The sequence below is a fragment of the Lampetra planeri genome, chromosome 37 (genome assembly GCF_965212315.1).
Source record: "Lampetra planeri chromosome 37, kcLamPlan1.2.h2, whole genome shotgun sequence".
In the NCBI taxonomy this organism is placed as follows: domain Eukaryota; kingdom Metazoa; phylum Chordata; class Hyperoartia; order Petromyzontiformes; family Petromyzontidae; genus Lampetra; species Lampetra planeri.
Genome location: NC_136143.1, coordinates 10221802 through 10248897, shown reverse-complemented (window position 1 = coordinate 10248897; position 27096 = coordinate 10221802). Strand labels below are relative to the sequence as shown.

Here is a 27096-nt window from a genome sequence, read left to right as displayed (position 1 = left end):
GGGAGAGTCGGGGGGGGGGGGGGAAATCGCGCGCGGAGCGATACACGGCGGCCAACGAGCCCCAGAGGCGGGGGCGCGGCGGAGGGGAAGTAGTGCGCGGGAGGGGAAGTAGTGCGCGGCGCGGGAGGGGCGTGGAGGGGTTGGTGGCGGCGGGGTGAGAAGGGGGTGAAGCGGCCTGCGTGGGCGCGACCGTTACACCGCCCCCACCCCCGCGGGGGCAGCGGCAGCAGCAGCGCAGTGATTGACGGCGCAAACTGAGGGGAAATATCACCTCATAAGATTAGCTATGCACATTTTAAATTACATTTTGTTAAACCCTGAGGCTAGCTGCGTAGCATTATTGAAGTCACATTTCCCACGGGCTCACACTCTATATACATTGCACACCGAAGGGGAGGACTATGATGTAATAATACCCTGTGGCTATCTGCATATAGGACTATTATGTAATAATAACCTGTGGCTATCTGTATATAGGTAAATGGCCGAAACATATAATTTTATGTTTTTCAGAAAATGCTTAACTTGTTGCTAGTGCCGTAGAATTCATTAAGGGGCCGTCCATAAATGACGTCACGCGATTTTGGACGATTTTTGACCCCCCCCCCTCGTCACAAAAAGTCAGACCCCCCCTCAAATATGACGTCACAAAGCTCTGCCCCCCCCCCACCCCAAATAAAACATGCTTCAAATCGCTTTAAACTATTGTCATTGTAGTGCGTATTTAATGTGGCGCTGCACTCTGATGTAGGATAAAAAAAAAGAGAAAACATTTATTTAAAAGTATATTTAATTAATTAGAACATTTTGTCCTTATTTATTTAAAGTTGCGCATTTTGATGTGACGTCACATTTCTCAACCCCCCCCCCCCCCATTACACATCGTCACAAATGTCTGACTCCCCCTCGGTGCGTGACGTCATTTATGGACGGCCCCTAAGTGGCATTTCCCGTCAGCTCACACGGATTCACATTGCAAACTGAGGGGGAAATATCACTTAAGATAACAGCCCAGCGAAGTAAATAAAAAAAGTTTAGTTTTCGTGTAACCAATTTAATGCTGCTGCTGTTGCTGTTGGGTGAAAATAGCGACAGTGGCGGGGGAATTAAAGAAGCTTGCATCGTCGATTTCAGCTGCCGCTCACCGTTACACCACCAGCGGGGCGCCTTTGCCAAACTATAAATAAAAATAACTTTTCGTCATATTGTTTAACTCGGTGTTACAACAAGAAAAAACGTGTGGAGGCAAAACTTGGTTGAAATAAATCGGTTTATTTTCCTTTATGATACGGAACGGGGCCAACAAACAAATTTTGAAAAATTGTACACGGCTCTCAATTGCAAACAAGTAAACCCGTAAAAACAAAGTTTTTCACTATAAATCCTTTATATGCGTGGCATCGGGGCGGCTAGAGTCCTCTCGTCCTCTGGCTTGAGATGGCTGCCACCTATGGGTCAGATGATTGTCTGGCAGCATTAAACAATTGGTAATTAACTATTTAAAAAAAATTCCCTAAACAGTGTAAAATTTAGGAAATTTTTTTTCACGAAAATGCATTGTCACGCACAACGAGTCTGTGTGCAAAATGTCAGCTCGATTGGATCACGGGAAGTGGGTTAAAAAACGACCGAAAGATTTGCACGGTCCTAAGCAAGCAAGCGAACTTAATATAAAGGATTTAAAAATACGAAACTTTAAACCGAACGCAGAAAAACAAGAACAAGCAACGGCATCGGACACGAGCCCCGCGACGAATCCCTTCCTTGCGTTAAGGGCCATTGCCCGAAACGTCGCCACTTCAAAAGTATATTTTAAATACCACGGTGTTGCTGACGATTGCGTGGGGTTTTTTTTTATATCCCATGTACGGATTTAAAATACAAATCGAGACAAACATTTCCCCTCGGATGTTTTGGTTTCACTGGGTGACCTAATATCCCTGCAGAGCCGAGTGTAACACTCACCAATCACTGACCGGCAGATGTTTACATTTCAGCGCGACAGACGTTGACAGACGTTGTCTCGACGTTCGAGCTCAGACAAGAGACAAACTGACAGCAAACCCCCTCGAAACCAAACACCCGGCACGCCACATCCAGTATACCCCAGGGATTCATTTCACGCTGCGAGGACTGGCTTAGAGAATGGATAATCAGCTCACAGCACTATTATACCACTAGATCACAATGTACGCCTATCCGTAATAATCCCATATTATTGTACAGCCTACATGCCTAATCATTGTAAGTATGGTACTCCTAACACGAGACTACAATGTACACCCATCAACAATAATCCCATATTATTGTCCCATGGCAGGGTCAAGCATGGTTGGTAATGTACGCTGCGAAAGAAGTTCAACATACAAAGTCTTTCAGTTGCACGACTTCGGTTGTGGTGTGCAGGAGGTCGTGGGTTCGATCCCGACCCCGACGCCTGCTGCTGCTGCATATTTGGAGTCTGCGTGTCTCTCTCTCATCATCACGGTGGCTAGATGTTAACTACCTCACCTGGTGTGCAGGAGGTCGTGGGTTCGATCCCGACCCCGAAACCTGCTATATATTTGTAGTTTGCGTGTCTCTCCTCGTGGTCGTGTGGATTTTACTCCGGGTCCTCCGGTTTTCCCCTCCACATTTAGAAACACGCGTTCACGGTATCTGGCTGATATACATTTCGACATAAGCCACTTCGTTGAGCTATCATTTGTGGCCACGTTGCTGCTGAAAAAGAGCTCCATAGCTCAGTGGGGCCTTACTCCGTAAAATAAAACAATTCTCGCTGTGGTTTTCCCACCTGATGATGACTGCTTGTGTTGCGATCGAAACGTCGTGATTTATTTTATTTTATACCTACGTGACTTTACCGAAAGAACCAAAGAGTATGGATTCCTGCAGTCACGAAAGCTTCAAATCTAGATTCGAATCTAGATTCAAATCTAGAATCGAATCGGGAATCGAATCGAGAATCGAGCTAGTAAAACAAAATTAGACAACCCCACAAGCCGTACTCATTCTTACTGACTCCGGAGGCAGGATGGGCTCCGAGTTAATCCCCATTGATAGCGAGCCACGATTGGAGGCCACTCAATCTCCCGCCGTGCCACCTGGCAGGGTAGCCACAACTATGGGTCACGGGCGGGGGGGGGTTACTTCACCGTGCTGGTGAGCTAAATCAGTGAGCATCGGCGTGCCAGTCTGGTACAGAACAATGGCTCTTCCTTCTCCCCAGCAGTGCCCACCACGTGGTACCAACACCGCCGATAGCACCAAGCTCAGACGCATTTCTCGAGGAGGAACCATCTCACTCTCTCGAGTGCCGTTCCTCCGGACGAAGCGTCTCGTTCACGTCAACGCAAGCGGCAGGAGAGCGGGCGGCTCGCCATCGGAGGTGGCGAGTTCAATTCCCGGTCGGAGGTTGACTCAACCCATCACAACTCTCTGCCAGTTGCCCTCTGGGAGGGGGGGGGGGGGGAGACTTGGCATCCGCCATAGGAACGTGGATTTCTCACCACCGCGTCGGAGCACTGAATGTTGAGGCGGGAAATCGATTTTTTACTTTTGAGTCAAGCGCCCTCACGTCAGAGTGCTCCGCCCCCAGCTGGAAGGACTCAAGTTGTAAATCTCAGTCGGGGTCAACTCAGCTCACCATTACTACCCTAATTATCCCTCGACAGATCATGGTAAGTCAAGTGATCCTCTAAACGGCAATACTGGCTCCAGCCATGGGTGGCTGCAGGGCGGACACCGTAGATGAGTGCAGGCCGCACCACCTGCTGCGAGCACGGAGGACAACGTTTCATCTCTTTTCCCACTGCACAAGTCGAGCCGCGCTGGGGCCGTGCCGAGGCCAGCCCGGCCCAGCCCGGCCCAGCCCGGCCCAGCCCGGCAGGCAAGACGCGGCAACATTACTGCAAGAGCCGAGAGTCGTGCCGCTTAAAACATTCGCACACAATCAACGAGTCCTTGGCCCTGCCTGACTCCCCACCCCCCACCCTCCCGGCGAGCCAGACTGGGTTTGGTTCCGCCACGCCGAGGCAAAAGAAAAAGAGGCGGTGGGAAAAAAAATCAACGGCTCCTTGCGAGCCCCCGCAGCTGGGGCCGAGACGTAGGGGCGCAAAGGTGCGGCAATTAAAACAAGCGCGACGAGAAAAACTCGCAAAAAAAACCCCACAAGAACGGCCGACATCCAACTGGGCGCTTTGACGCTTTAATCTCGGCGCGTCGACTCCCTGGAGTGGACGGACACTCGGCAGCCAGCCGACGCTACGGCCACCAGTTCGGCAATCCATGCGCTGCGAGTCGCAAGTGTCACCGCACCGCCACCGCCACGACCCTGCTGCCCAAACGGTATCGGCACGGCACGTTGTTGTTGTCGTCGTTGTTGTTGTTTTGGCAGGACTGCCCGGGCAAACGTCACGGGCACACGAGTAGATGATCTGGTCAAGAGCATTCGAATCAGACCGGCGAAAGTCTCCCCGTGTCTTCCAAGCTCCTGCGCACATCACAAGACAGAGATCCTCCATATAGCGTCGACAGACTTTTTGGAGCAAGTGCTGTTAGCGAGTAGGCCGGCACGTCACGGCACACGAGGGGTGGGTGGCCAGCACCACACCCAGCTGCCTTTGGCTCCCCAGTGGCGATGTTTACACACCGCACCAGGTAATCATCTGAGACCGAGTTGACCTAAGGGAGGCCCAGGAACGGTTCAGATAATACATCATTGGTGTTGGCCGTGAACGGGAATCGAACTCGGGTCGCCGGGTTCATAGTGCAGCGCGCTAACCGCTTCGCCAGCTCTGCCCACACAAAGAACAACACGGACACAGACACACAATCAGACACACAATCAGACACACAATCAGACACACAATCAGACACACAATCAGACACACAATCAGACACACAGCGTTACAGGTCTCAAACGTGCTTTATTGTTTGTTGCCGGGCACTGTTGAGCACGATGTCGGACGTTCCGCTCCACGTGCTGGGAGCTTCTTTCTTCTCCCTTCTTCCTGAAGCTCCCAACTAGTGGGCTCAAGTAGACCCGTTAAGGTACAGAATTGAAAACAAAGAGCTCTTGCCAAGTAGACCGGCAGAAGCGAGGACATTCACTTAAACTAACGGTGATTTATATTTGTGCACCGTTTTCAACTTCTCTTCGTGCACTGCAGTTGCTTTTGCCCCGGTTGCCGTTCGCTTCACTGTCGTGCTCGTTGTTATCGCTCCTCCCTCTTGTCTGGCGACCCCCCCACCTCCCGCTCACCCTTTGCCAACGAGACTCGAACGGCCGTCCACTGGAGTTGTCATCCGAGTGAAACCAAATCAAGTTTCAAACCCCTCACCATTTCAGCTGCAGGTACTTGGTGTGCTGTTCCATCAATGCCATCTCCGCTTCAACATCCGAGTCGTTGGAATCGTCCGTGGAATCCAGATCCTGCGGACGGAGGACGCGAGATCACCACAATCAGGCCAACGTCGCTCCAACATCGTGCCAATATTTTGTCAGCGTGACGTCACCATCATCAAAGTTTTCGATACGAGGGCTGGTTGGCTGTGCGCGCGAGTTCGTCTGCTCTTGGCAGGGTTCACGTTGCGAAAGAGTCCTCGGTTCGCAAATACCGATCGGCGTCCCGAACCGCCAGCACACCTTGGACCACAGGGGCCTCGGAGAAACCGTTTGCCCGTTAAGCCCAGCGACTCTTTTAACACCGCGAGCGACGCAGGGAAAAACTTTCATCTGCTGTCCGTTGCGTGGGCGACTTATACAAAAAAATTGAACGCTGACAAGGATCTGGGAAAATGTTGCATCGGAGAAGATAAATAACGAAGTACAGGCACACACAGCATAAAGCGCTCAGGGTGCATTCTGGGTAAACGGAGCGCTGTACCAAACAGCGCTCTAGGAGGTGACTACAACACGGTTTCAATGGAGATGCGTTACCAACAGCGCTATAGCAAACAGCGCTATAGGAGGTCACTACAACATGGTTCCAGTGGAGATGCGTGACCTACAGCTCGAATTTTTTTTACCGATGAGAAGACATCTTCAGAAGACGGAAGCTTGTGTTGCCTCCGAAACGCCGTGATTTAATTTATTTGTTTTCTTTTTTAATCTACGTGACTTTACCGAAAAAACCAAACAGTATAATTAATTGTTTGTTGAGTTTCTGAGTGTGACTGCGCCAGGATTGGGCAAGGACACGGTAGCATCACTCTGCCCTTCGACTCGTCACCCTTACAACAATTACAAATGCTTAAGAACACACAATTTTAAAAAATAAAACATACAATTTTGAAGAATTAACAAAATCGGACCTTTTGGGGGGTAGTGCGGGGGGGGGGGGTAGCGTAAAACGAAAGACGAGTAACCGCGCCTCTCAACGCTCGTTTGGGACACTCGCGTGCGTGTGTGTGGAACTTCTTTCGCACCGTACGTAGCCAGCCGTGCTAACGGGAGGTGCGGACTCCGGAGAACGAGAAGAGGGGGGGGGGAGTGGCGATGTCTTTCGGTGACAACCTGGGGCGGCGTAGCGCCGCTCGCTTACCGCGGCGGGGTGCGCCGCCAGCGCCGCCGCCGCCTCCAGGTACAGCTCGGCGGTGACGGCCGCCTGCAGCAGGTGGCAGTAGGACAGCCACTGGCGCGGTCCCAGCCGCCAGAGGAGCGAGCATACGCTGCACGCGCACACACAAAGACAAAGATCCCCCGTACAGCCTTGACAGACTGTTGGGCAAGTGCTATGAAGCACCTATGAAGGCAGGCACGGCAGACGAGGGGGTGGGTGGCCAGCACCACGCCCGACCGCCTTTGTCTCCCCAGTGGCGATGTTTACACACCGCACCAGGTACTCATTTCAGGCTGAGTAGACCTAGGAGAGGCCCAGGACGGGTTCAGATAATCGTCACCGGTGTTGGCCGTGAGCGGGAATCAAACTCGGGTCGCCGAATTAGTAGCGCGGCGCGCTAACCGCTGCACTACCACTCCACTACACACCGACACACACAAACAGTGCAAGACCCCAGTCTAAATGTTCGTCTAAACGAACTACACGAAGCAGCGCAATGCAAGATCCGAGGTCTCCTCCAACCGACCCCCGCGGCCACCGTGCCTGGCACGCACGTGCACACACAAGGGCAAGCACAAGGGCACACACAAGGGCACGCGCACTACTCACTCTACGACGGGGTAGAGCTCCACGGAGGACGTGTCGGGCGCCACCCCGGCCACGCCGCGCGACGCCATCTCCTCGAAGAGACCGGGGCACGAGCTCCGTGGCAGCGCCAGCACCGCCGTCTGTGGCTGCGGGCAAGCGGTGAACGACAACGGGACGACGTTGGCGCACGCAGACGGAGCGCGCCGTGGAGCAGAGCAGACCTCGCACGGGGACGGCGGTCACCGCATCATCATCATCATCATCATCGTCGCCGCCGCCGCTTTCAAGATGCGCCGCCTCTGCGGCCGTCTGGAACGCCTCTTCCGCTTAAGCTGTTAAAAAAGCCACTGTAATTGTACTTTTATGTAATAATCTATATTGACAAACTCATTTCTTTAGAATAGATTTTCTGTGTTTGGCTTGTTGTCCTTCCCCCCGCACCTCTCACCAGCATGGTTGTCTACGTACGGTGCCCGGAAGAAGTTCAGCAGACTTCACGTGACACTATACACTCCACTTTTATACACTACACTATAACATACACTACACCACGATACTACATTGACAACTCATTTCTTTAGAACAGCTTCTCTGTGTTTAGTTGATTCTCTTTTCCCCCACACCTCCCCGATTAGCCACGGTTGGCTACGTACGGTGCGAAAGAAGTTCAACGTGCACACACGTACGTACAAGGTGGGCTCGCATACAGGGCAACGGGCGCGGCGGCATCGGCGTCGCCGGTGCCGTCAACTCAAGCGGCCGGTGGGCCGCGACTGCCCTTTTACCGATTTGCAGTCCCCGAGTTGTGCGATGGGGAATGTGCGCTCCGGGAAGAGCACGGAGGAGATTTCTGACTCGACGCAGAAGCTCTGAGACTTCCAGAAGACGACGTGGACGTGGCACGTGCCTCCCAGCTCCACCCTGGCGAGGAGCGGGCGGGGACAAGGGGCCACGCAGCAGACGCACGTGCGTACAGAATCAGAATATTTATTCACATTGGAGGAATCCGATGAGCTATGAAGCTCTTTTTCACGCTTTCGCGACTAATAGTACCCACCAGAGGTTTTTGTTGGGATCGCGTAAATATAAATGTGTCGTTAAACCCGCCACCAAAACGTGCCAATTAATGCCGAGTTCAGCACACCGGGTGTGTTGGAGAGTAAACTCACGACAACATTTACCGTGACGTTTCCCCGGTAATAACAACAACAAGCAACAACAAGCAGCATCATCAGGCGACGGCCAGATTTGCGGATAAATCCTTCTCCTGTTAGGGGCGGGTCAGAACGTTAAAACAACAATACAAACACACGATAGGAGTGCACAGTAGAGGAAAGGTAAACAAATCACTTAAAAAAATAAACATAAAACTAAACAATTTTTTATTTTACCACGTAAGGCCCACTGAGCTATGCAGCTCTTTTTCAGAAGTGGCCACAAAAATGACAGTTCAACGAAGTGGCTGATCACGTGGATATTTATAGCAATAGCCAAACACTCTGAACGCGTGTTGATGCTGATTCTAAATGTGGAGGGAAAAACCGGAGGACCCGGAGAAAAATCCACGCGACCAGAGGCAGAGAAAGAGTCGCAAACTCCAAATATACAGCAGCAGCAGGCATCTGGGTTGGGATTGAAACCACGACCTCCTGTACACCAAGCGAGGTAGTTAACATCTCGGCACCATCGATGGCGTGGCGTGCCGACCGCTGCTCCACCGCCCTCTGCTGCTGGCAACGGAGCGCGATCCCGCGCGCTGCGCAGCGCACACGCGCGTGGAGGGACACTCACCTTATGACCTTGAACGGCGCGCTGGGCGGTGCGTCCGCGCGGGCCGCGGGGCCACCGCCGCCGTCGGTGCTGGCTAGTGGCGAGCCGTCAAGCACGCAAGGCGGCGGTGGTGGCGGCGCAGCGGGTGGACCTGTGGACTCCGCAGCGACGGGGAGCCACGCGGCTTTGGACTCGTCAGACGAGCCTGGCGGCAGGGCTGTCGCAGCCGCCGTCGACAACGATGACACAGACGGCGCCGTTGTTGGTGGTGGCACGCGGGCGCCATCGTATGAAGCAACCGCGAGCGAGCCGACAGGCTCCTCCGTGCAGGGCCGGAGCACGGCCTGGTGGTCGTCCCGGCCTGGCGGGCGAGCCACCGGATGCGGGCCGGACGACCGCCTGCTGCACAGGCCGGGGCCCTTGCAGGCGATGAACGCTGCCAACCGGGCGCAAGTCTCCGTGAATCCTGGCGCTGCAGGCGCTCCCCGCCCACTCGAGCCGGAGCTCCCACCGCCATCACCGCCACCACCACCGCCTCCACCGCAGGGGGTGGACGTGGGCGCGCTTGCGTGGGGCGACGCGAAACGTAGCGCAGAGACGGCTGTGGAATTCTTGAGACCGGGAGCCGAGGCCGAGAGTCGGTAGTTTTGTTCCGAAGGGGAAACCAGAGACCGGGGGGGATTGGTGGCGGCGATGGCGGTGGTGGGCGGCGGCGGCGGCGAAATCTCGGAGTGGCCGAACGGCGGCACGGCCACGGTGCCGTGCCCGCCAACGGGGGTCGGCGCAGAGTCCACAAAGGTGTGTTCATCTTCGTGGTCGTGGGCAGCGGGGACCGGTGTGCCGGACGTACCGGCGCCAGGCGGCAGAGGGGCCGCCGGTCGGTCTAACGAGACGGGGGCGCCAATCAGGCCGTCGTACCAACGGTTCCAGAGAACCGGGTCCAATGCCGCACCCGCAATGGGAGCACGTGGTGTTGGCGTCGGAGGCGGCGGTGGCAATGGTGGTGATGTTGGTGGCGGCGGAAACGGTGGTCGTGAGCCCACCCAGTAGGGGACGGTTTCCCCCGGGCCCGCGCGATCGCTGGCCTCTTGCAAATATCTCCAGTGGGGGTGACCATCGCTCAGGCCCTGCGGGGAGAGAGACGAGAGAGAGAATCGGCGTTGAAATTCATTGTGTGCGGCCTACGCAGGCTGCTGGGGACAGCGGTGTTCCAGAGCACCTATTGAGGCCCGAACGGTGCAGGATGGGATGGTGGCCAGCACCACGAGATGTCCAGCAGGGTCACGGGGTCAGAACGTTACAACAGCAAACAGAACAACAACACGACAGGCGAAACACCCGGGACCGGTTCAGATGATCATCACCGGCGTTGCTTGCGAGCGCGGGAATCGAACTCGGGTCACCGAGCTCGTAGCGCAGCGTGCCGACCGCTGCACCACCGCTCCCCACAATCAAACACAAAGATTCCTCCTCCCCCCACCCTCTACGGCCTTGCATCACAGGAATATTCATTTATACCGCACGAGGAATCCAATGAGCCATGAAGCTCTTTGCACCGATGCCCAGTGAACGACGGGCTTGTTGGAGCGAGAGCTGTCGGCGAGAATTCCTCTGAAGAAGACCGGCACACGGCACACGGCACGCGGCCGAGGGTGGGGTGGGTTTGGAGGTGGTGGGGGTGGCGTGGTTCAGGCATCACCACCCCAGGTGGAGTTTCTCTCTGGCCACACCACGCACGTGAAGCCCGGCCCACGCGCCCACTGCCCCCACCCCCCCGCCCCCCCTCACCTGGTAGCAGTCATGGTCGGGGTGCACGGCGAGCGCCAGGCCCAGGCTCACGAAGAGGTCGTTGAAGTGGAGGTCCTCGCTCTGCGTCGTGTCGCAGAGGCAGAGCGAGAGCACGTCGTTCCGCGCGGAACACACGATCGCCATGAGCACGCGGTCACGGCACAGCCGCAGGAAGAGGCGCCGCGAGGTGGTGCACCAGGAGCCCTGTGGGGGGGGGGGGGGGGGGGCACACGAGGGGGGACGTGCGTATGTACATATGTACGTGTGTACGTGTGTACGTGTGTACGTGTGTACGTACGTAGAACTTCTTTCGCTCCGTACGTGGGCGACCGTGTTAATGGCAGGTACGAGGGGATGCGCAGCGGATGCAAGGTTGATGAGGGGACACGCGGGGGACACGAGGGGACACGAGGGAACGTATTAATCTATTGTCCTCCTGCCAGCAGGGGAGCCTTCTACACGTGACGGCCGCAAGGTGCACCTAGCCCGGCGCAAGCTTTGGCCGCCCTAGCTGCCGTTAGAGCGTGCGAGCGAACCGTGTGCGTGTGGTCATGTGTGTGCGTAAGCGTGTGTGTGTGGTCATGTGTGTGCGTGTGTGTGGTCGTGTGTGTGCATGTGTGCGTGTATGCGTGTGGTCATGTGTGTGCGTGTGTAAGCGTGTGTGTGTGCGTGTGTGGACCTACGGCGCCCCGCGCGACGACGCCGCGGCCACACGCACCTCTGCTGGCACGACGCAGGCGAGTCGAGCCGGCACCGCCTGCGCTGGCAGCGAGAAGAAGGCGCACCTACACACCGCACAACGACAACCACTCTACAACCACTCTACAACCACACTACAACCACACAGCCACAACCACCAAACTACAACAAGCACTCTACAAGCACTCTACAAGCACTCTACAAGCACTCTACAACCACTCTACAACCACTCTACAACCACTCTACAACCACTCTACAACCACACAGCCACAACCACCAAACTACAACAACCACACTACAACCACACTGGTTGGGGGGGTGCTGTGGGGAGGCATGGAATTTGTGGGGGGGTGGCGTGAATTGGGGGTGGCCTGGAGTGGGGGGGTGGAGTGGGGGGGGCGTGGTGGTTGGGGGGGGGGGTGGTGGTGGTGGGGGGGGCGTGGAGTGGGGGGGGGCGTGGAGTGGGGGGGGGTCGTGGTGGGCGCTCTGCGTGAGTCTCCCACGGCAGCAGGCGGAGGTGGTGGAGCTGCACGGCGCCCGTCTGGCCGTAGTCCACGTAGTAAACGGGCACCGCGCCGTCGGCGCCGGGCGGGCCCAGCAGCACGGCGCGGTCCCACTCGTCGTCGTTGAGGGCGGCGCACGCCTGCCCCTCCAGCGCCATGGCGGCCGGCAGCGCGTACAGAGCGCCGGCGTCGGGGCTCGCGTACAGATGCCTGCGCGGGGGCGGGAGGGCGATGGGCGAGCAGGAGAACGGGGAGAGTGAGTGGTGAGCGTCACTGGTAGGAGTGGTGAGCGTGAGTGGTAGGAGTGGTGAGCGTTGAGTGGTAGGAGTGGTGAGCGTGAGTGGTAGGAGTGAGAATTGGCGGTGAACGGGAACCCACAACCTGCAACTGGCATTCTTCACAAGGCGCTGACAAAGGCTTGGCTATATGGTCACAAGCTCACTCCTCGTTTTTGGGCGCATTGTAGTACCCACTACAACCGCTACAACTGCTGTGCCCCTCTCGCCCTCCCACCTACCCCTCCAGCCCCCCACCTACCCCCCCCCGCCCCCAACCTATCACCCACCCCCACTCACTTCATGTCCAACACCAGGTCCTCCAGGGCTTCGCTCGTGTCCAGGCCGTAACTCTGCACGAAGAACTGCCCTGGCGAGTCCATGTAGGAGACGTAGAGCGGACGCATCGAGTACTCGCGCGCCACCACCGCGTGCCGACGGAACCGCAGGCCCGGCCCCACCCAGGCCCCCGGCCACGCGGGACACGGTGCAGCCGGAGACCGTGGAGCAGAAGAAAGTGCAGCAGTAGATAGTGGAGCAGAAGACTGTGCAGCAGTCGACAGTGGAGCGGACAACCGGGCAGCAGAAGACGGTGGAGGGGAAGACAGTGCAGCAGTAGATAGTGGAGCAGAAGACTGTGCAGCAGTCGACAGTGGAGCGGACAACCGGGCAGCAGAAGACGGTGGAGGGGAAGACAGTGCAGCAGTAGATAGTGGAGCAGAAGACTGTGCAGCAGTCGACAGTGGAGCGGACAACCGGGCAGCAGAAGACGGTGGAGGGGAAGACAGTGCAGCAGTCGACAGTGCAGCAGTCAAAAGTGCAGCGGGAGACTTTGCAGCGGGAGACTTTGCAGCAGTAGGCGGTGCAGCGTGCGTGGCGACACAGCCATTGCTCGCTCGCAAGGGTTGAGCACAAGGGGCTCGTCCATCGGCGGTGTCGGCGCGCTCCTGTAAGGGAGGAGGAGGGGGGGGGGTGCTGCTCGTGTACCAGGCCTCACCCACAAGCCATCGTCGCCGTCGCAACGACGGTCGGCTGCGAGAGCCTCCGTGCCGAGCCGGGGCGACGCGCGATCCGAAGCCGCGACAAATCACTCGACCGCAGCGGGAGGGGGGCCGCTGGCACGACTTTCATCGCGATTATCGATGATCATGATCTACGCTTCCTTAACCAGCAAAGCCTCACGGAGTCTCAAGACCCTTTTTCAGGTAGGCCGTGCGCACAGTTCTCCCAGTGGGTTCGGACGACGATCGCCGCCGAGTGTGAGATTCCCAACGAGCCATCTTTTGGGGGAGAATTTTTAAACTCGCCGTGACTTGGAGCGCCACTCGATGGCGCCGACTCTTGCGAGTGACGTCACGGGACCTTGAACGCGTCCCACTGCGCCATGGTGGCTAGGAGATGTTAACTACATCGCCTGGTATACAGGAGGTCGTCGTGGGGGTTCAATCCCGACCCTGACGGGTGCTGTACATTTGGAGTTTGTGTTTCTCTCTCTCTCCCCATGGTCGTGTGGATTTTTGCCTCCGGGTCCTCCGGTTTTCCCCTCCAAATTTACAATCAACATCACCACGCGGTTAGAATCCACATCACCACGCGTTCAGAGTGTTTGGCTGCTGCTATGAATCTCCACGTGATGAGCCGCCACTTTGTTGAGATATGATTTGTGATAGCCAGGTCGCTTCTGAGAAAGAGCTACATAGCTCAGTGGGGCCATATGTCATGATGACGTATGGGCCTGTACGTACGCAAGTCATCATCAAAAATATCAAAGCTTTTTAAACAGGTCCTTACATTTATATATATGACTAAAAACACATTTTGTGCGTGCGATTGTGAACAGTTTTGTTTCCCAACCTCTTTGCAGGCGGGCAGCTGGGATGGATTTTGAAAACAGATCGACGATATGTGGATGTCCTTGGTGACGTGGGGCACCTGTCGACTTGCCTCAATGGCAACAGAGTCCTCTACTCGCACGCACGCACACACGCACGCACACGCACGCACGCACACGCACGGAGGAACAGCTCCCGGTGACGGCGCCATGCATAGCGAGCGCGGGTCTCGCGAGCACGCGCCGTGCACCAGGCGCCGAACCACCTCACCGGGGCTGTCGTCCAAACCCGCTGTTACATTTGAGGCCCTCGACCAGATTCAGTAGATCAAAGGGCAACTGGCCGAAGATGGGGCCGGAGGCAGCATCATGCTTCCCCCACGCTGCGGCGGCAATGGGGGTCGAATGACCATACTTGACCTTCAGCTTGGCGTGCGCTCACGACACCCTTGCAAAAAGAACGAGACGTTCCATCTCGACGGACCGTCCGGGGCGAAAATAGTTTAGAAGTGAAGCTCCGGCACGATTGGCCACCGCGGGCGTTGGTGCTCACCCCTCTTCCGTTTACAGCCCCGAGCCGGCGATGGAAATTCCACATTCCTACGGCGGGAGCGAGTGTCACTCTCTCCGCAAGGTGGCGCTCGTTCTGCGGCCCGTGGACGGTCAAGCGCCGTTAACTCAAATGGTAGACGTTGGGGGTTTGCTCTCCAACACACCAGATGTGCCGAGTAGCCACCAATCGGCACGTTTTCTTCACAAGACAAACCTTAACAATCGTGTACGTTGAAATTATTTCACACCTTACGTAGCCAACCGTGCTAAATCAGAGGTGCGGGGCTAATCGGAGGTGCGGGTGGAGGTAGGTTCACAAATGACGCGATCGGACCCCAAAAAAAAAACGTTGTTACGAATAATATTGGCAGGCGAAAGCCTACGAGTTAAATAAGTGTGTGTGTGTGTTCGTCTCATCGGAGTGGGCGGCGGTGGGCCCAAGAGGTGCCGCGCAGGCTGCGGCGTGGACACCGTGCAGGAGGAAGTTTACCAGCGGAGCCACCCCGCGAGGAGGGGAGGGGGGGGGTGCGTGGAACGGGGGACTCACTCTTGGGGTGGCGGGGATGTTGCGCGATCCTGACGACGAAGTCCCCGTTGGGGGCGGGCGCGAGGTCGAACGCCGCTCCCAGCGTGGACACGAGCGCGCAGACGCTCGTGAACCCCAGGCGAACCATGGGCAGCTCGGAGCCATAGGCAGCCTGCACGCGCGCACACGATATCGTAAGCGTGTACGTTCGCACGGTACGTAGCCAACCGTGCTAAATCGGACGGTGCGGACAGATACCTGTGCCGACAAGACAGGATCGGCTGGAGGAATCCGAGCTATGGAGATTTTTTTCTCACAGATGTCCAACGCACATATAAAGGACAGAGACAAAGATCCACCGTGTAGCCTTCACATACTTTTGGGGCAAGTGTTGCTCGTGAACACCTATTAAGGTCGGCACGGCACACGATGTGCGTGGGTGGCCAGCAAACACGCCCGGCCGCCTTTGTCTCCCCAGTGACGATGTTTACACACCGCACCAGGTACTCGTTTGAGGCTGAGTAGACCTAGGGGGAGGCCCAGGACCGGTTCAGATAATCGCCACTAATATTGCCCGTGAGCGGGAATCCAACTTGGGTGGCCGGGTTCGTAGCACAGCATGCTAACCGCTACACTACCGCTCCCCACACGCACACACACACGCACAACTACGCACGCTCGCACAACACAATTACCTTGAACTTGGAAGGCAGCTGAGAGGCAAGGATTCCGTCCCGACTCTCGGATACGACCTGTCAACGCGGGCACAGCGTCACGAAGGGTGGGGGGGGGGGGTCGCGTGTCTCACCTGGCCGGAGGAACACCTCCCCGCGCCGTGTCACGTCACCGGGGGTTGTTGTTTGATCATACTTCACCGCGCGGGTACGTGCCGCGGGTTCGACACGATTGTCGTCCATGTGCCGCTCCGGAGCCCAACCGGGCTACGCTGGCCTCGCAGGCAAGGGCGATGTTGTTACTTACAATTATTGACAACTTTGTACTCGACCCGTAAGTGTGCACAATGTTGAAATGTTTTCACACCGTACCGTGCGATTTGTTCCTAGCTTTAGCTGGCTGCAGCAAAATCATGAACGCTGTCATCGTAATTGAAACCCAAAGATGTTCCATTTAACACGTCGGCTTTCGCGACCAATATCATCCATAATGCAGGTGTTTTTGGGTTAGATCGCGGAAATTTAAAAGATGTTCCGATGGCCGCACATTGTGGGGGGGAGTGGCGGGCGGTGGTGGTGTGGTGGTGGGGGGGGGTGGTGGCGGGGGGTGGCAGAGAGGGTGGTGGTGGTGGTGGGGGGGTGGTGACGGGGGGTGGTGGAGGTGGGTGGGTGGTCGTGGGGGGTGATAGTGGCGGGGGGGGGGGGGGGGTCGCGTTTTGCTGTGAGGGGCACTCACTTTGTAAATCCGCACCCTCAACCACGGCTCCACGGCGCCCAGCGACGATCTGCTCTCCGGAGTCGCTCTCACCTGGGCGATCGAGCGGGCACACACACACGCAGCAGCAAGTACGCTCGTGCGTGCGTTGGAAGACAAAGGCGGCCGTGCGTGGTGCTTACCGCACCGGCCCCTTGTGTGCCGGCCATCGCAGGTGCTGCTCGTTAACACTCTGAGCAGCAGCCTGTGTGGGCTACACACACACACACGTGCAGCACACACACGCAGCGCACACGCAGCGCACACGCAGCGCACACGCAGCGCACACACCTGCCCGGAATCTTCTTGTTGTTGTGGCGACGGCGTGGACTGCGTGGGCTGCGTAGACCGCGTGGGCTGCGTGGGCTGGGTGGGCCGCGTGGGCTGGGTGGGCTGGGTGGGCTGGGTGGGCTGCCCTCTCCGCTTGGGAGCGCCCCGGCTCTGCGGTGGGCACACGTCGAGCGTCAAGAGCGTCGCCGACGACGCCGCGCGCCCGACTCGCGTGCGTGGCGGCGGCTTCGCCAGCGGCCGAGGAAGGGCAACGCGCCGACGACGACGACGCCGCGAGCGGTCGTCGGCTGCACCGCGTGAGCGAGAGGTGTCCTGACACTTGGCATTGCCCTGGTACTGGTCGCCGTTTGCCGTTGTTCTCTGGTCTAACATCGGTGCAGAGACAAGGCCATAATGAAGGCTGTGTGTCTGGTGTAGGCCAATCAGTTTCAAAAACAATACGTACATGATTGTCAGAGCAGGTTAGTTTTGCCACAGGTACGTGTGGTTTATGCAGACTTGGTGTTTGAACATCTTAAAACAACTCCTATTTTATTTCCAGAAAGAAGAAACACCTATTCTTATACCGGAGGAACCCGGAGGAAAATCCACGCTGCGACCACCACGGGGAGAGAGAGAACACACAGACTCCAGATATACAACGGCAGGCGTCGCCAGGGTCCGGAGATCGAACCCATGGAGACTCTTGCGCTCCAGGCGAGGGAGGCCACATCTCCAGTACATTCCGTGCGCCGCAGTCCAACTGGACATGCGGGTGATCACGGCCACCCATGTCGGGGTGGGGGGGAAGAGGAGGGGGGGAGGAGTTGGGGTGAAGGGGGGGGCACCGACCACCGAACATGGGTGGAGGAACGAATGAGCCAAGCTCACGGCAACGGCGACGGCGAAACTACCAGTGGCAGTTCCTAGTCGCCACAGAAGAGTGACGAGGAGGCGGCTGACCGCCGGCGAGTGAGCGGAGCGAACCGATGAGGCGCTGCACGTGGGAACCCCACGGCGTTGGCTGCGGTTTTTGTTTTCGGTGGCCTGGGCTCTGTCTGCTGCGAGGCGGTGACGGTCACGAGGCCCCCGCCCGCCACACGTCTTACCGTGACGTTCGACACAACCGATGCTCCTTTAGATGCAACTAATGACCGTCACCTGGGGGCGAAACGCTCAGCGCTCATTCAGACCCAGATACAATGAGTAGCAGAGCAGGGCCGGAAACCGATTGGACGAGGCTCCCGAGCGGACCAACTAACCGCCGAGGGACTCTGCACACCTCGCACGTGGACTTGCTGGCCACGCACCCCGAGGGAATACAACGGTGACGTCTCGTCGCCACCTCACGGCGGGCGCACGATGACGACAGCACGCGGACGGCCGCTTTACTCCCAAATCTACCCAGCGCGGCGACGAGATGGGAGCCGGGTGGCGGGGCACCACGGACGGCGAGGCAGGATTCCACCTTTGACCGAGCGAGTGCACCCGTACGGAGGTCGTGACCCCGGCCCTCGAGACGCACCGCGTCGACCGCGCTGCGCAGCACGACCCGCCCCGTGGGCAGGGTCTCCATGGCGACGATGTCCGCGGTGTAGGCCAGCATGGCCTCCAGGGAGTCGTAGCCGAGGCTGCGCCAGTTGAGGAAGATTCCCGTGCGGCGCATGAACGCGTCGGGCAGATCGGCAACGGCGAGGCCGGACGGGTGGGCGTGCAGCACGGAGCCCAGCATCACGCGCAGCCACGACGGCAGAGGCTTCGCGCGGGCACACACGCACAATGACAAAGATCCCCCGTATAGTCTTAAAGACTGTTGGGCCAAGTGCTGTTAGCGAGCGAATATGAAGCCTGCCACGGCACACAAGGGGGTGGGGTGGCCAGCACCACGCCCGGCCACCTTTGTCTCCCCAGTGGTGTTTACACATCGCACACTGGGTACTCATTTGAGGCCGAGTCGACATAGGGGAGGCCCAGGACCGGTTCAGATAATCGTAACTGGTGTTGGCCGTGAACAGGAATCGAACTCGGGTGGCCAGGTTCATAGCACGTCGCGCTAACCGCACGTGCACATGCATGTGCCAACACGTGTAAACACAAGCTGGGTTCAATGACGAGATCGCCCAACGCCAGTGTCCACGAGAGAGAAGAGCCGTTCATTGTGTTTGCTGTCGCTTTCACCCTTTCGCAGCCAGGCGTGCATTGTGGGAGCTGGTAGTAAAGTGACATGACACGCAGTGCATTGTGCATTGTGGGAGCCGGTAGTAAAGTGACATGACACGCAGTGCATTGTGCATTGTGGGAGCTGGTAGTAAAGTGACATGACACGCAGTGCATTGTGCATTGTGGGAGCTGGTAGTAAAGTGACATGACACGCAGTGCATTGTGCATTGCAGGAGCTGGTAGTAAAGTGACATGACACGCAGTGCATTGTGCATTGCAGGAGCCGGTACTAAAGTGACATGACACGCAGTGCATTGTGCATTGCAGGAGCTGGTAGTAAAGTGACATGATACGCAGTGCATTGTGCATTGCAGGAGCCGGTACTAAAGTGACATGACACGCAGTGCATTGTGCATTGCAGGAGCTGGTAGTAAAGTGACATGACACGCAGTGCATTGTGCATTGTGGGAGCTGGTAGTAAAGTGACATGACACGCAGTGCATTGTGCATTGCAGGAGCCGGTACTAAAGTGACATGACACGCAGTGCATTGTGCATTGCAGGAGCCGGTACTAAAGTGACATGACACGCAGTGCATTGTGCATTGCAGGAGCCGGTACTAAAGTGACATGACACGCAGTGCATTGTGCATTGCAGGAGCTGGTAGTAAAGTGACATGACACGCAGTGCATTGTGCATTGCAGGAGCCGGTAGTAAAGTGACATGATACGCAGTGCATTGTGCATTGCAGGAGCTGGTAGTAAAGTGACATGACACGCAGTGCATTGTGCATTGCAGGAGCCGGTAGTAAAGTGACATGATACGCAGTGCATCGTGCATTGCAGGAGCCGGTAGTAAAGTGACATGATACGCAGTGCATTGTGCATTGCAGGAGCTGGTAGTAAAGTGACATGACACGCAGTGCATTGTGCATTGCAGGAGCCGGTACTAAAGTGACATGACACGCAGTGCATTGTGCATTGCAGGAGCTGGTAGTAAAGTGACATGATACGCAGTGCATTGTGCATTGCAGGAGCTGGTAGTAAAGTGACATGACACGCAGTGCATTGTGCATTGCAGGAGCTGGTAGTAAAGTGACATGATACGCAGTGCATTGTGCATTGCAGGAGCCGGTAGTAAAGTGACATGACACGCAGTGCATTGTGCATTGCAGGAGCTGGTAGTAAAGTGACATGACACGCAGTGCATTGTGCATTGCAGGAGCCGGTACTAAAGTGACATGACACGCAGTGCATTGTGCATTGCAGGAGCTGGTAGTAAAGTGACATGACACGCAGTGCATTGTGCATTGCAGGAGCCGGTACTAAAGTGACATGACACGCAGTGCATTGTGCATTGCAGGAGCCGGTACTAAAGTGACATGACACGCAGTGCATTGTGCATTGCAGGAGCTGGTAGTAAAGTGACATGACACGCAGTGCATTGTGCATTGCAGGAGCCGGTAGTAAAGTGACATGACACGCAGTGCATTGTGCATTGCAGGAGCCGGTACTAAAGTGACATGACACGCAGTGCATTGTGCATTGTGGGAGCCGGTACTAAAGGGACATCAAGAGACGCAGTGCATTTTGGGAGCTGGTACTAAACTGACATTATGAAACGCAGTGCATTGTGGGAGCTGGATCTAAAGCGACATCATGACACGCACTGCATTGTGGGAGCCAGTACTGCAGAGATATCAAGACGCGCAGTGCATTGTGGGAGCTGGTATTAAAGTGACATTATGAAACGCAGTACATTGTGGGAGCTGGTACTGCCGCAACTTCAAGACATGAAGTGCACTGTGGGAGCCGGGAATAAAGTGACATAAATACATGCAGTGTATTGTCGGGGCCGGTACCACAGCAAAATCGTTATACGCAGTGCATTGTGGGAGATGACACTAAAGCGATATCAAGACACGCCTTGCATTGTGGGGTGCCAATGGCAAGCGCACGCGACGAGCTCACCGCAGGGACGCAGCGCACACGTTCGGCTGGCCGCGACCTCCCCCTCTTCCTCCTTTTGTGGCTGGAAATCAATCGTGACATCCCATTGGTGACATCAACAGAGATGGCTGCAAAAGAGAACGCAAAGTCAACCCGCGAGCATCGTCACCGCAGGGAGCTTATCCACAAGGGTTGACAGAGACAGGGAGACAAAGAGATGGGAGAGACGGTAGAGACAGGGATATGGAGAGACGGGGAGAGACACGGAGAGACAGGGAGACGAAGAGATGGGAGAGACGGTAGAGACAGGGATATGGAGAGACGGGGAGAGACACGGAGAGACATAGTACCGCATCTGTTGGACCAAAAAGTAAACCACTACAGTCTGCGCTCCTTCAACAAAGCAGCATTAAGGAGAAGCAGATCGAGAGGAGGCCACGTGGCTCAAAGGTCAGAGCACTCGGCTGGCACGGACGTACCGTGCATCACCAGCCCCCGCGTGGGGTGCATCTCCATGCGTGCCACGTCGGGCATTGACTGCAGGAGGCCCAGCGTGGAGGACTGTCCCAGCTTGGCGTAGGGCAGCGCGGAGCCGGTGAACGTGCGGTAGTCAAGCTGCAGCCTCTCCGGGGTGAGGCCGTCCTTCTCCGAGAGCAGCAGCGAGCGCAGCAGGCGCTTCACGCTCACCAGCAGCTCCTCGCGCTTCTCCGCCATCGTGCCGGGCCTGAGCAGGAGGGGCAGGAAGAGACTGAGGGGAGATAAAGAGAGTGGGGGGAGGGGGGCAGACAGATGAAGAGGAGGGGGGGGCAGGGAGAGATAGGGAAAGGAGAGACGGGGAGAGATGCAGAGATAGGGAGAGATAGGCAAAGTTGGAAATACAGGGCAATGAAGAGAGGAAATAGGGAGCTGAATAGAGGGGGTCACAGGGAGAGACGATGAGATGGGCAGGAAGAGACGGGGACAAAATGAGATACAGGAAGAAATGGAGAAATAAGGAGAGATAGGGTGAAGAAAAGAGGAAACAGGGAGACAAAGACGGGGAGAGATAGAGGAGATAGCGATAGGGAGAGATGGAGAGACAGGGGGACGGAGAAAAATACAGGCAGATGGAGAGAGGAAGACACGGAGCGATGGAGCTATAGAGTGTTGAACAGAGAGACAGCGAGGTAGATGAAGAGGCAGGGAAATAAAGAGTTGGAGCATGTAGATGGAGAGAGGGGGAAGGGGGAGACAGATGGATCGGGAGAGTTGAGAGACAGGGAGATGTAACCAGGTGAATGGAGAGAGAGAGTGAGACAGGGAGAGACAGAGACACAGAGCGATGGCGAGACTAGGAGACCAGGAAAAGTGAGAACAGAGCTTGAGAGGGAGAGATAGCGATCCAGGGAGAGGGAGAAGACCGACGGTAGAAATGGACAGATGAACCTTATGGCGGGACCCCGGGGTCCCGAATAAACGAAAGTCAAAATCGTAATTAATTTATTTATGGCGACTCCGTCCCGCACCGCGCACATCAACGCCGCGACCCACCAGAAATCAATCCTCTCGTTCTTCACCAAGCACCCGTCGTTGCCAAAATTGCCGTAGCCGTAAACAAAACTTTTAAATTTCGATTTAAAGCTTTCGTGACTGCAGGGATTCATCTTCTTGGTTCTTTCGGTAAAGTCACGTAGAAGGGAAATAATAAAATAAAACATTATAAAATACAATTCTCACGATGTTTCGGCCACAACGCAAGCAGCCGTCCCTCAGGTGAAGAAAAGGTCTGTCGGAAAAACAGCGTCCCTTTCAGACGCTGTCTTTCCGACAAAACTTGTAAACTTTGATTAGCGCATCGTGCAGAGCTCGTCGAGAGGAATAGATCGCCGTATCGATCGCCTTCAACAGGCATTAAAAGACGTCGCAACGCAGTTTATGCGAGAGCCGGGGGCTTATGGGACCCCGGGGTCCCACCATGAGGTTCAGATGTAGGTAGACGCAGCAAAAGGGTCTGGTTACCTTGGTGTGCGACTGTTGTGTTGATGTTTCTGCTGCCTTGCCCAAGCTTGGTGAATCTGACCTCTATGAATACATGTATTTATATTGAGTCACTTTGCTTACCATTTTTTCTAATTTTCACTCCTATCGTGTTGCTGTTGTATAGTTTGGTTGTTGTAACTCGCTGACCCCATGCCCATACTAGACGTCTGTGGTAAAGAGCTTTATAGCTCATCGGATTCCTCCCAGTCTAAATATTCAGATTTTGTTAGAGAATGTGGTGGGTGGCATGTCTCACTCAACGCGTGGCAGGCTTAGTCGTCACTGGCATGCCTCAATTGTGGTGCATTAGATTGTTTTTCTGGTACATACTTCCACATGATAAGCCACTTTGTTGAGCTATCATTTGTGGCCAGGTCACCTCTGAAAAATAAGTTTAATACATCGGTGGCCTTGAACTGGTAAGATAAAACTAGTTTATTTGTACATTTTTAAAAAGTGAGTTGTTAACCTTTCCTATACTTTGCACTGCAGTCGTGTATTGTGTTTGCTATTGTAACAGAAGGGGCACAGGAGTGACGCTCACAACAACGAGCGGAGCACCGGGCGCCTAAAGCACAGCAAGTTGGCACAGTAGGGGGCACAGATGGTGCATCATCCAGTCATCTCGGTCATCTCAGTCAGTCGACCCGTGGCACCTGCTGGGTCTGCCCCGTGACCTCCTACCAGCGGGCGTTCGACACTTCACGTGGCCTCAACGTGCACCTAGCCTGGCACAATCATCGTGGTAACGTCGCCGCCACTTAGTGACGAATGGCGGTTGTCGTTGTTGTAACGTTACGACCCCCGCCGTGCCCCTTACTGGCTTTCTATAGGGGGGAAAGAGCTTCACAGTTCATCGGATTCCTCGTCAAATATAAATATTCTAAACTCTGAATTAACACAAACTCGCCCAAGAGCAGCTTGCCGCCAATCATCAACAAACTCGATCACGGAAAGGTGCCCGACGCGCTCAGACCACGTGGGGCCGGCATCAAGAGAGAGGGGGGGGGGAGGACACGTGGGGGGGGGGGGGACACGTGGGGGGGGGGGGGGACACGTGGGGGGGGGGGGGGACACGTGGGGGGGGACGGGACACACGTGGCGGGGACGGGACACACGTGGCGGGGACGGGACACACGTGGCGGGGGGGGGACACACGTGGCGGGGGGGGGGACACACGTGGCGGGGGGGGGACACACGTGGCGGGGGGGGGACACACGTGGCGGGGGGGGGGACACACGTGGCGGGGGGGGGACACGTGGGGGGGGGGGGACACGTGGGGGGGGGGGACACGTGGGGGGGGGGGACGTGGGGGGGGGGACACGTGGGGGGGGGGACACGTGGGGGGGGGGACACGTGGGGGGGGGGACACGTGGGGGGGGGACACGTGGGGGGGGGGACACGTGGGGGGGGGGACACGTGGGGGGGGGACACGTGGAGGCCGATCCCAAGCGTCGCCACGTGGCTCGGCTCTCCAGGCAAGCGGCAGGCCTCGCTGACGGCCTGGCCGGGCCTGGCGGCAACGAGGCGCACGTGGCATGGCGAGTGAAACGTGGCACGTCCTGCCAACGCTGGTACAAGCGCACGCCTTGAGCTGCCGCCACTGGAGATCGTCAACGTGCCCTCTCGCAAAGCCCCAAACCTCTTTCCTTTTCGCCTCTTAAGTCTACGACAGGGTGGGGTGGTCTAGATGTATTGTGACCCCCAATGAATTTACCCCCTAAAATTTTTCATTTGCATTTTCATTTGTTTGAAAGAAACATTCTTTTAATGTGTCTTAGAGAAGTAAATGGGGGTCACAAGACATCTAGACCAACCTGTACACTATACGCTGTCAATTGTTTTTCAGTCGAAACTAAACTTTATATCAGAGCTATGAAGCTGTTTTTCAGCAACGGCCTGGCCACCACCACGTGGACATGTACAGCAGCTTACGTAACAAACCGTACTTGGCCCTGCCATGGGAAGGTCGAATTTCCACCACTGGCTCTGCACGGCTGCATGTAAACGGGAGTGAAAGTCACTCCCGAGTGTGGCACTCGATTAGTCGTTAACAATTGAGTGTTTTCGTGGTGCCCTCACGCTCTATTAAGGCATTAAGGGTTATTTGGAATCTGCAGTCGCCGCACAGCCAAATTCCATATGCAGGGTGGCCCAAAAGTGAGGACACATCGGGTTATTTAACTTACTTTAATACCGGCATTAAAGCATTTAAACAAGTTTTTTAGGTTAGTATTTGATGTTATTTTTTTTTACCTACGTGACTTTACCCAAAAAACCAAAGAGGATGAATCCATGCAGTCACGAAAACTTCTAATCTAGAATTGATCTGTTATTATTAATAATGCTAAACTGCACCACTAATCCCGAAATTAATTAACAAAACAACCTCGTGTAGACCAGGCGAAGTAGTTAACATCGCCCCATCTTGTAGCACGCTCCTGCCATCTAAATCGTACATCGCCGCCGTTCTGTAAGCTGCAGCAAACATTAAATGTAGGTTCAGATTAACGTATAAATACGACATTTAGATTCGATTACTGTCAATTTAAAAAAGAGCCTTCTCACCTCAGGATGCGATTAAAATGGGCGCCGGCCCGTCACGTGACCTTGTGAGGCGAAACCCACGTGACGACACAATTTCCCCCACCCCTTATCGATTCGATTAAATCGTTTTGATTCGATGGCGTTATCGATTATTTATTGACGTGGATTTGCCGGTCATCTCGGGGAGTCGACCCCCCCCCCCCACGTTCGCCTGCTGCTGCGTTCTGTCTCGCGACGACTTCGACACTTCGCGTGGCATCAAGGCGCACCTAGCCTGGCACCGGCGCGCCGTGGTGACGTCATCGCCACTTGGTGGCGGGTGTTGTGATGCAACGTCACGTCAATCTGACGTCTGCATATAGCATCTATTGTGGTGGAAAATACTGCAAACCTATCGATTTTCGATGTTAATCGAATGTAATATGATTCGGTTTTACTAATCGATAAATGTGTGGGTCTTGAGTGTTTATGGCTCACGAGACAGGGGGGTGGAGCGTGGCTGTAAACGTCACTTTGTTGTGGGATGACGTCATGTATTTTATATTTTAAATTGCATCACGTGAGCGGGCTGGTTATTCAAATTGTCCCCGGGTTACGGAAGGGTTAGGTTCCCGAGAACGATCCGTAACCCGAATTTTCCGTATGTCGGAAACGGAACAAATTTCCCCCCCAAATGAACGATAATCCTAGTAAAGCTCGATTGAGGCGTAAGGCGGCCCGCCTTAAATTTTTATTCGATCACGCCTCGTTCCGTGGTATTCATCCGCAACCTCACCGAGCTACACTACTTGCGCTTACGTAACTAACGCAAATATTTCCGCGTGTTTAATTTTTACTTGATTTATGGGGGCATTTACGCAAGGTCGGATTTACGTAAGTCGGGTATCCCGCAACCCGGGGACTGGTAACATTTGTATTAATGACCGATAACCTAGGCGCCGTCCATAAATGACGTCACGCGATTTTGGATCTTTTTTTACCCCCCCCCTCGTCACATGGCGTCACAAAATGTCAGACCCCCCCTCAAATATGACGTCACAAAGCTCTGCCCCCCCCCCCCCAAAAAAAAACAAAACATGCTTCAAATCGCTTTAAACTAGTCATTGTAGTGCGTATTTAATGTGGCGCTGCACTCTGATGTTGTGGGAGAAAACATTTATGAAAAAGTATATTTAATTAAGTAGAACGTCTTCTTGGTTCTTTCGGTAAAGTCACGTAGAAGGGAAGTAATAAAATAATAAAAATAAAACATAATACAATTATTTTTATTATTTTATTACTTCCCTTCTACGTGACTTTACCGAAAGAACCAAGAAGATGAAGAAGATGAATCCCTGCAGTCACGAAAGCTTTAAATCGAAATTTAAGTAGAACGTGTTGTCTATATTCATTTAAAATTGCGCATTTTGCTGACGTCACTATTTTCACCCCCCTCGTCACACATCGTCACAAATGTCGGACCCTCCCCCCCCCCCTAGGTGCGTGACGTCATTTATGGAAGGCCCCTAACCCAATAGATTAATTTGCACGCAATGGCCTACTCTAGCGAATGACGTCAGGGGATCTTTAAAGGCGGGGCAGCCGCTGGATTTGAATTGTGAACCTGTGCGTGCCGCTGGACGGGTGGTG

At 55.5% G+C, this 27096-nt stretch overlaps 1 protein-coding gene across 4 annotated transcripts; it reads right to left on the bottom strand.

The window, feature by feature from the left end:
• Nucleotides 1–1252: 1252 nt before the first annotated feature.
• Nucleotides 1253–25670, bottom strand: LOC144731082 (uncharacterized). 4 transcript variants are annotated; one of them, XM_078612090.1, is made up of 19 exons: nucleotides 25489–25670; nucleotides 21381–22231; nucleotides 20923–21029; nucleotides 18319–18549; nucleotides 16815–16964; nucleotides 16506–16577; nucleotides 15791–15847; nucleotides 15117–15267; nucleotides 14041–14150; nucleotides 12487–13133; nucleotides 11912–12121; nucleotides 11428–11494; nucleotides 10710–10913; nucleotides 8943–10048; nucleotides 7937–8072; nucleotides 7173–7297; nucleotides 6546–6672; nucleotides 5343–5434; nucleotides 1253–4492 (listed from the first exon to the last, which is right to left on the bottom strand). In XM_078612090.1, the coding sequence occupies exons 2-19, from the start codon at nucleotides 22102–22104 to the stop codon at nucleotides 4456–4458; spliced, it is 4353 nt and encodes a 1450-aa protein (XP_078468216.1). In that variant the 5' UTR covers nucleotides 22105–22231; nucleotides 25489–25670; the 3' UTR covers nucleotides 1253–4455. The 4 variants fall into 4 exon arrangements, with proteins under 4 accessions (XP_078468216.1, XP_078468218.1, XP_078468217.1 ...); XM_078612092.1 differs by having other exon boundaries at nucleotides 21381–22037; XM_078612091.1 differs by having other exon boundaries at nucleotides 21381–21649.
• Nucleotides 25671–27096: the final 1426 nt, after the last annotated feature.

Coding starts and splice junctions, on each gene's coding strand:
- LOC144731082 (XM_078612090.1), bottom strand. CDS start 22,104: ATGCTCCAACTCTTTATTTCCCTGCCTCTTCATCTACCTCGCTGTCTC. Junction 18,550..20,922: donor GTGTGCGCTGCGTCCCTGCG/GTGAGCTCGTCG, acceptor GCCCGCGCGAAG/CCTCTGCCGTCGTGGCTGCG. Junction 10,914..11,427: donor CCTGCGTCGTGCCAGCAGAG/GTGCGTGTGGCC, acceptor CCCCCCCCACAG/GGCTCCTGGTGCACCACCTC.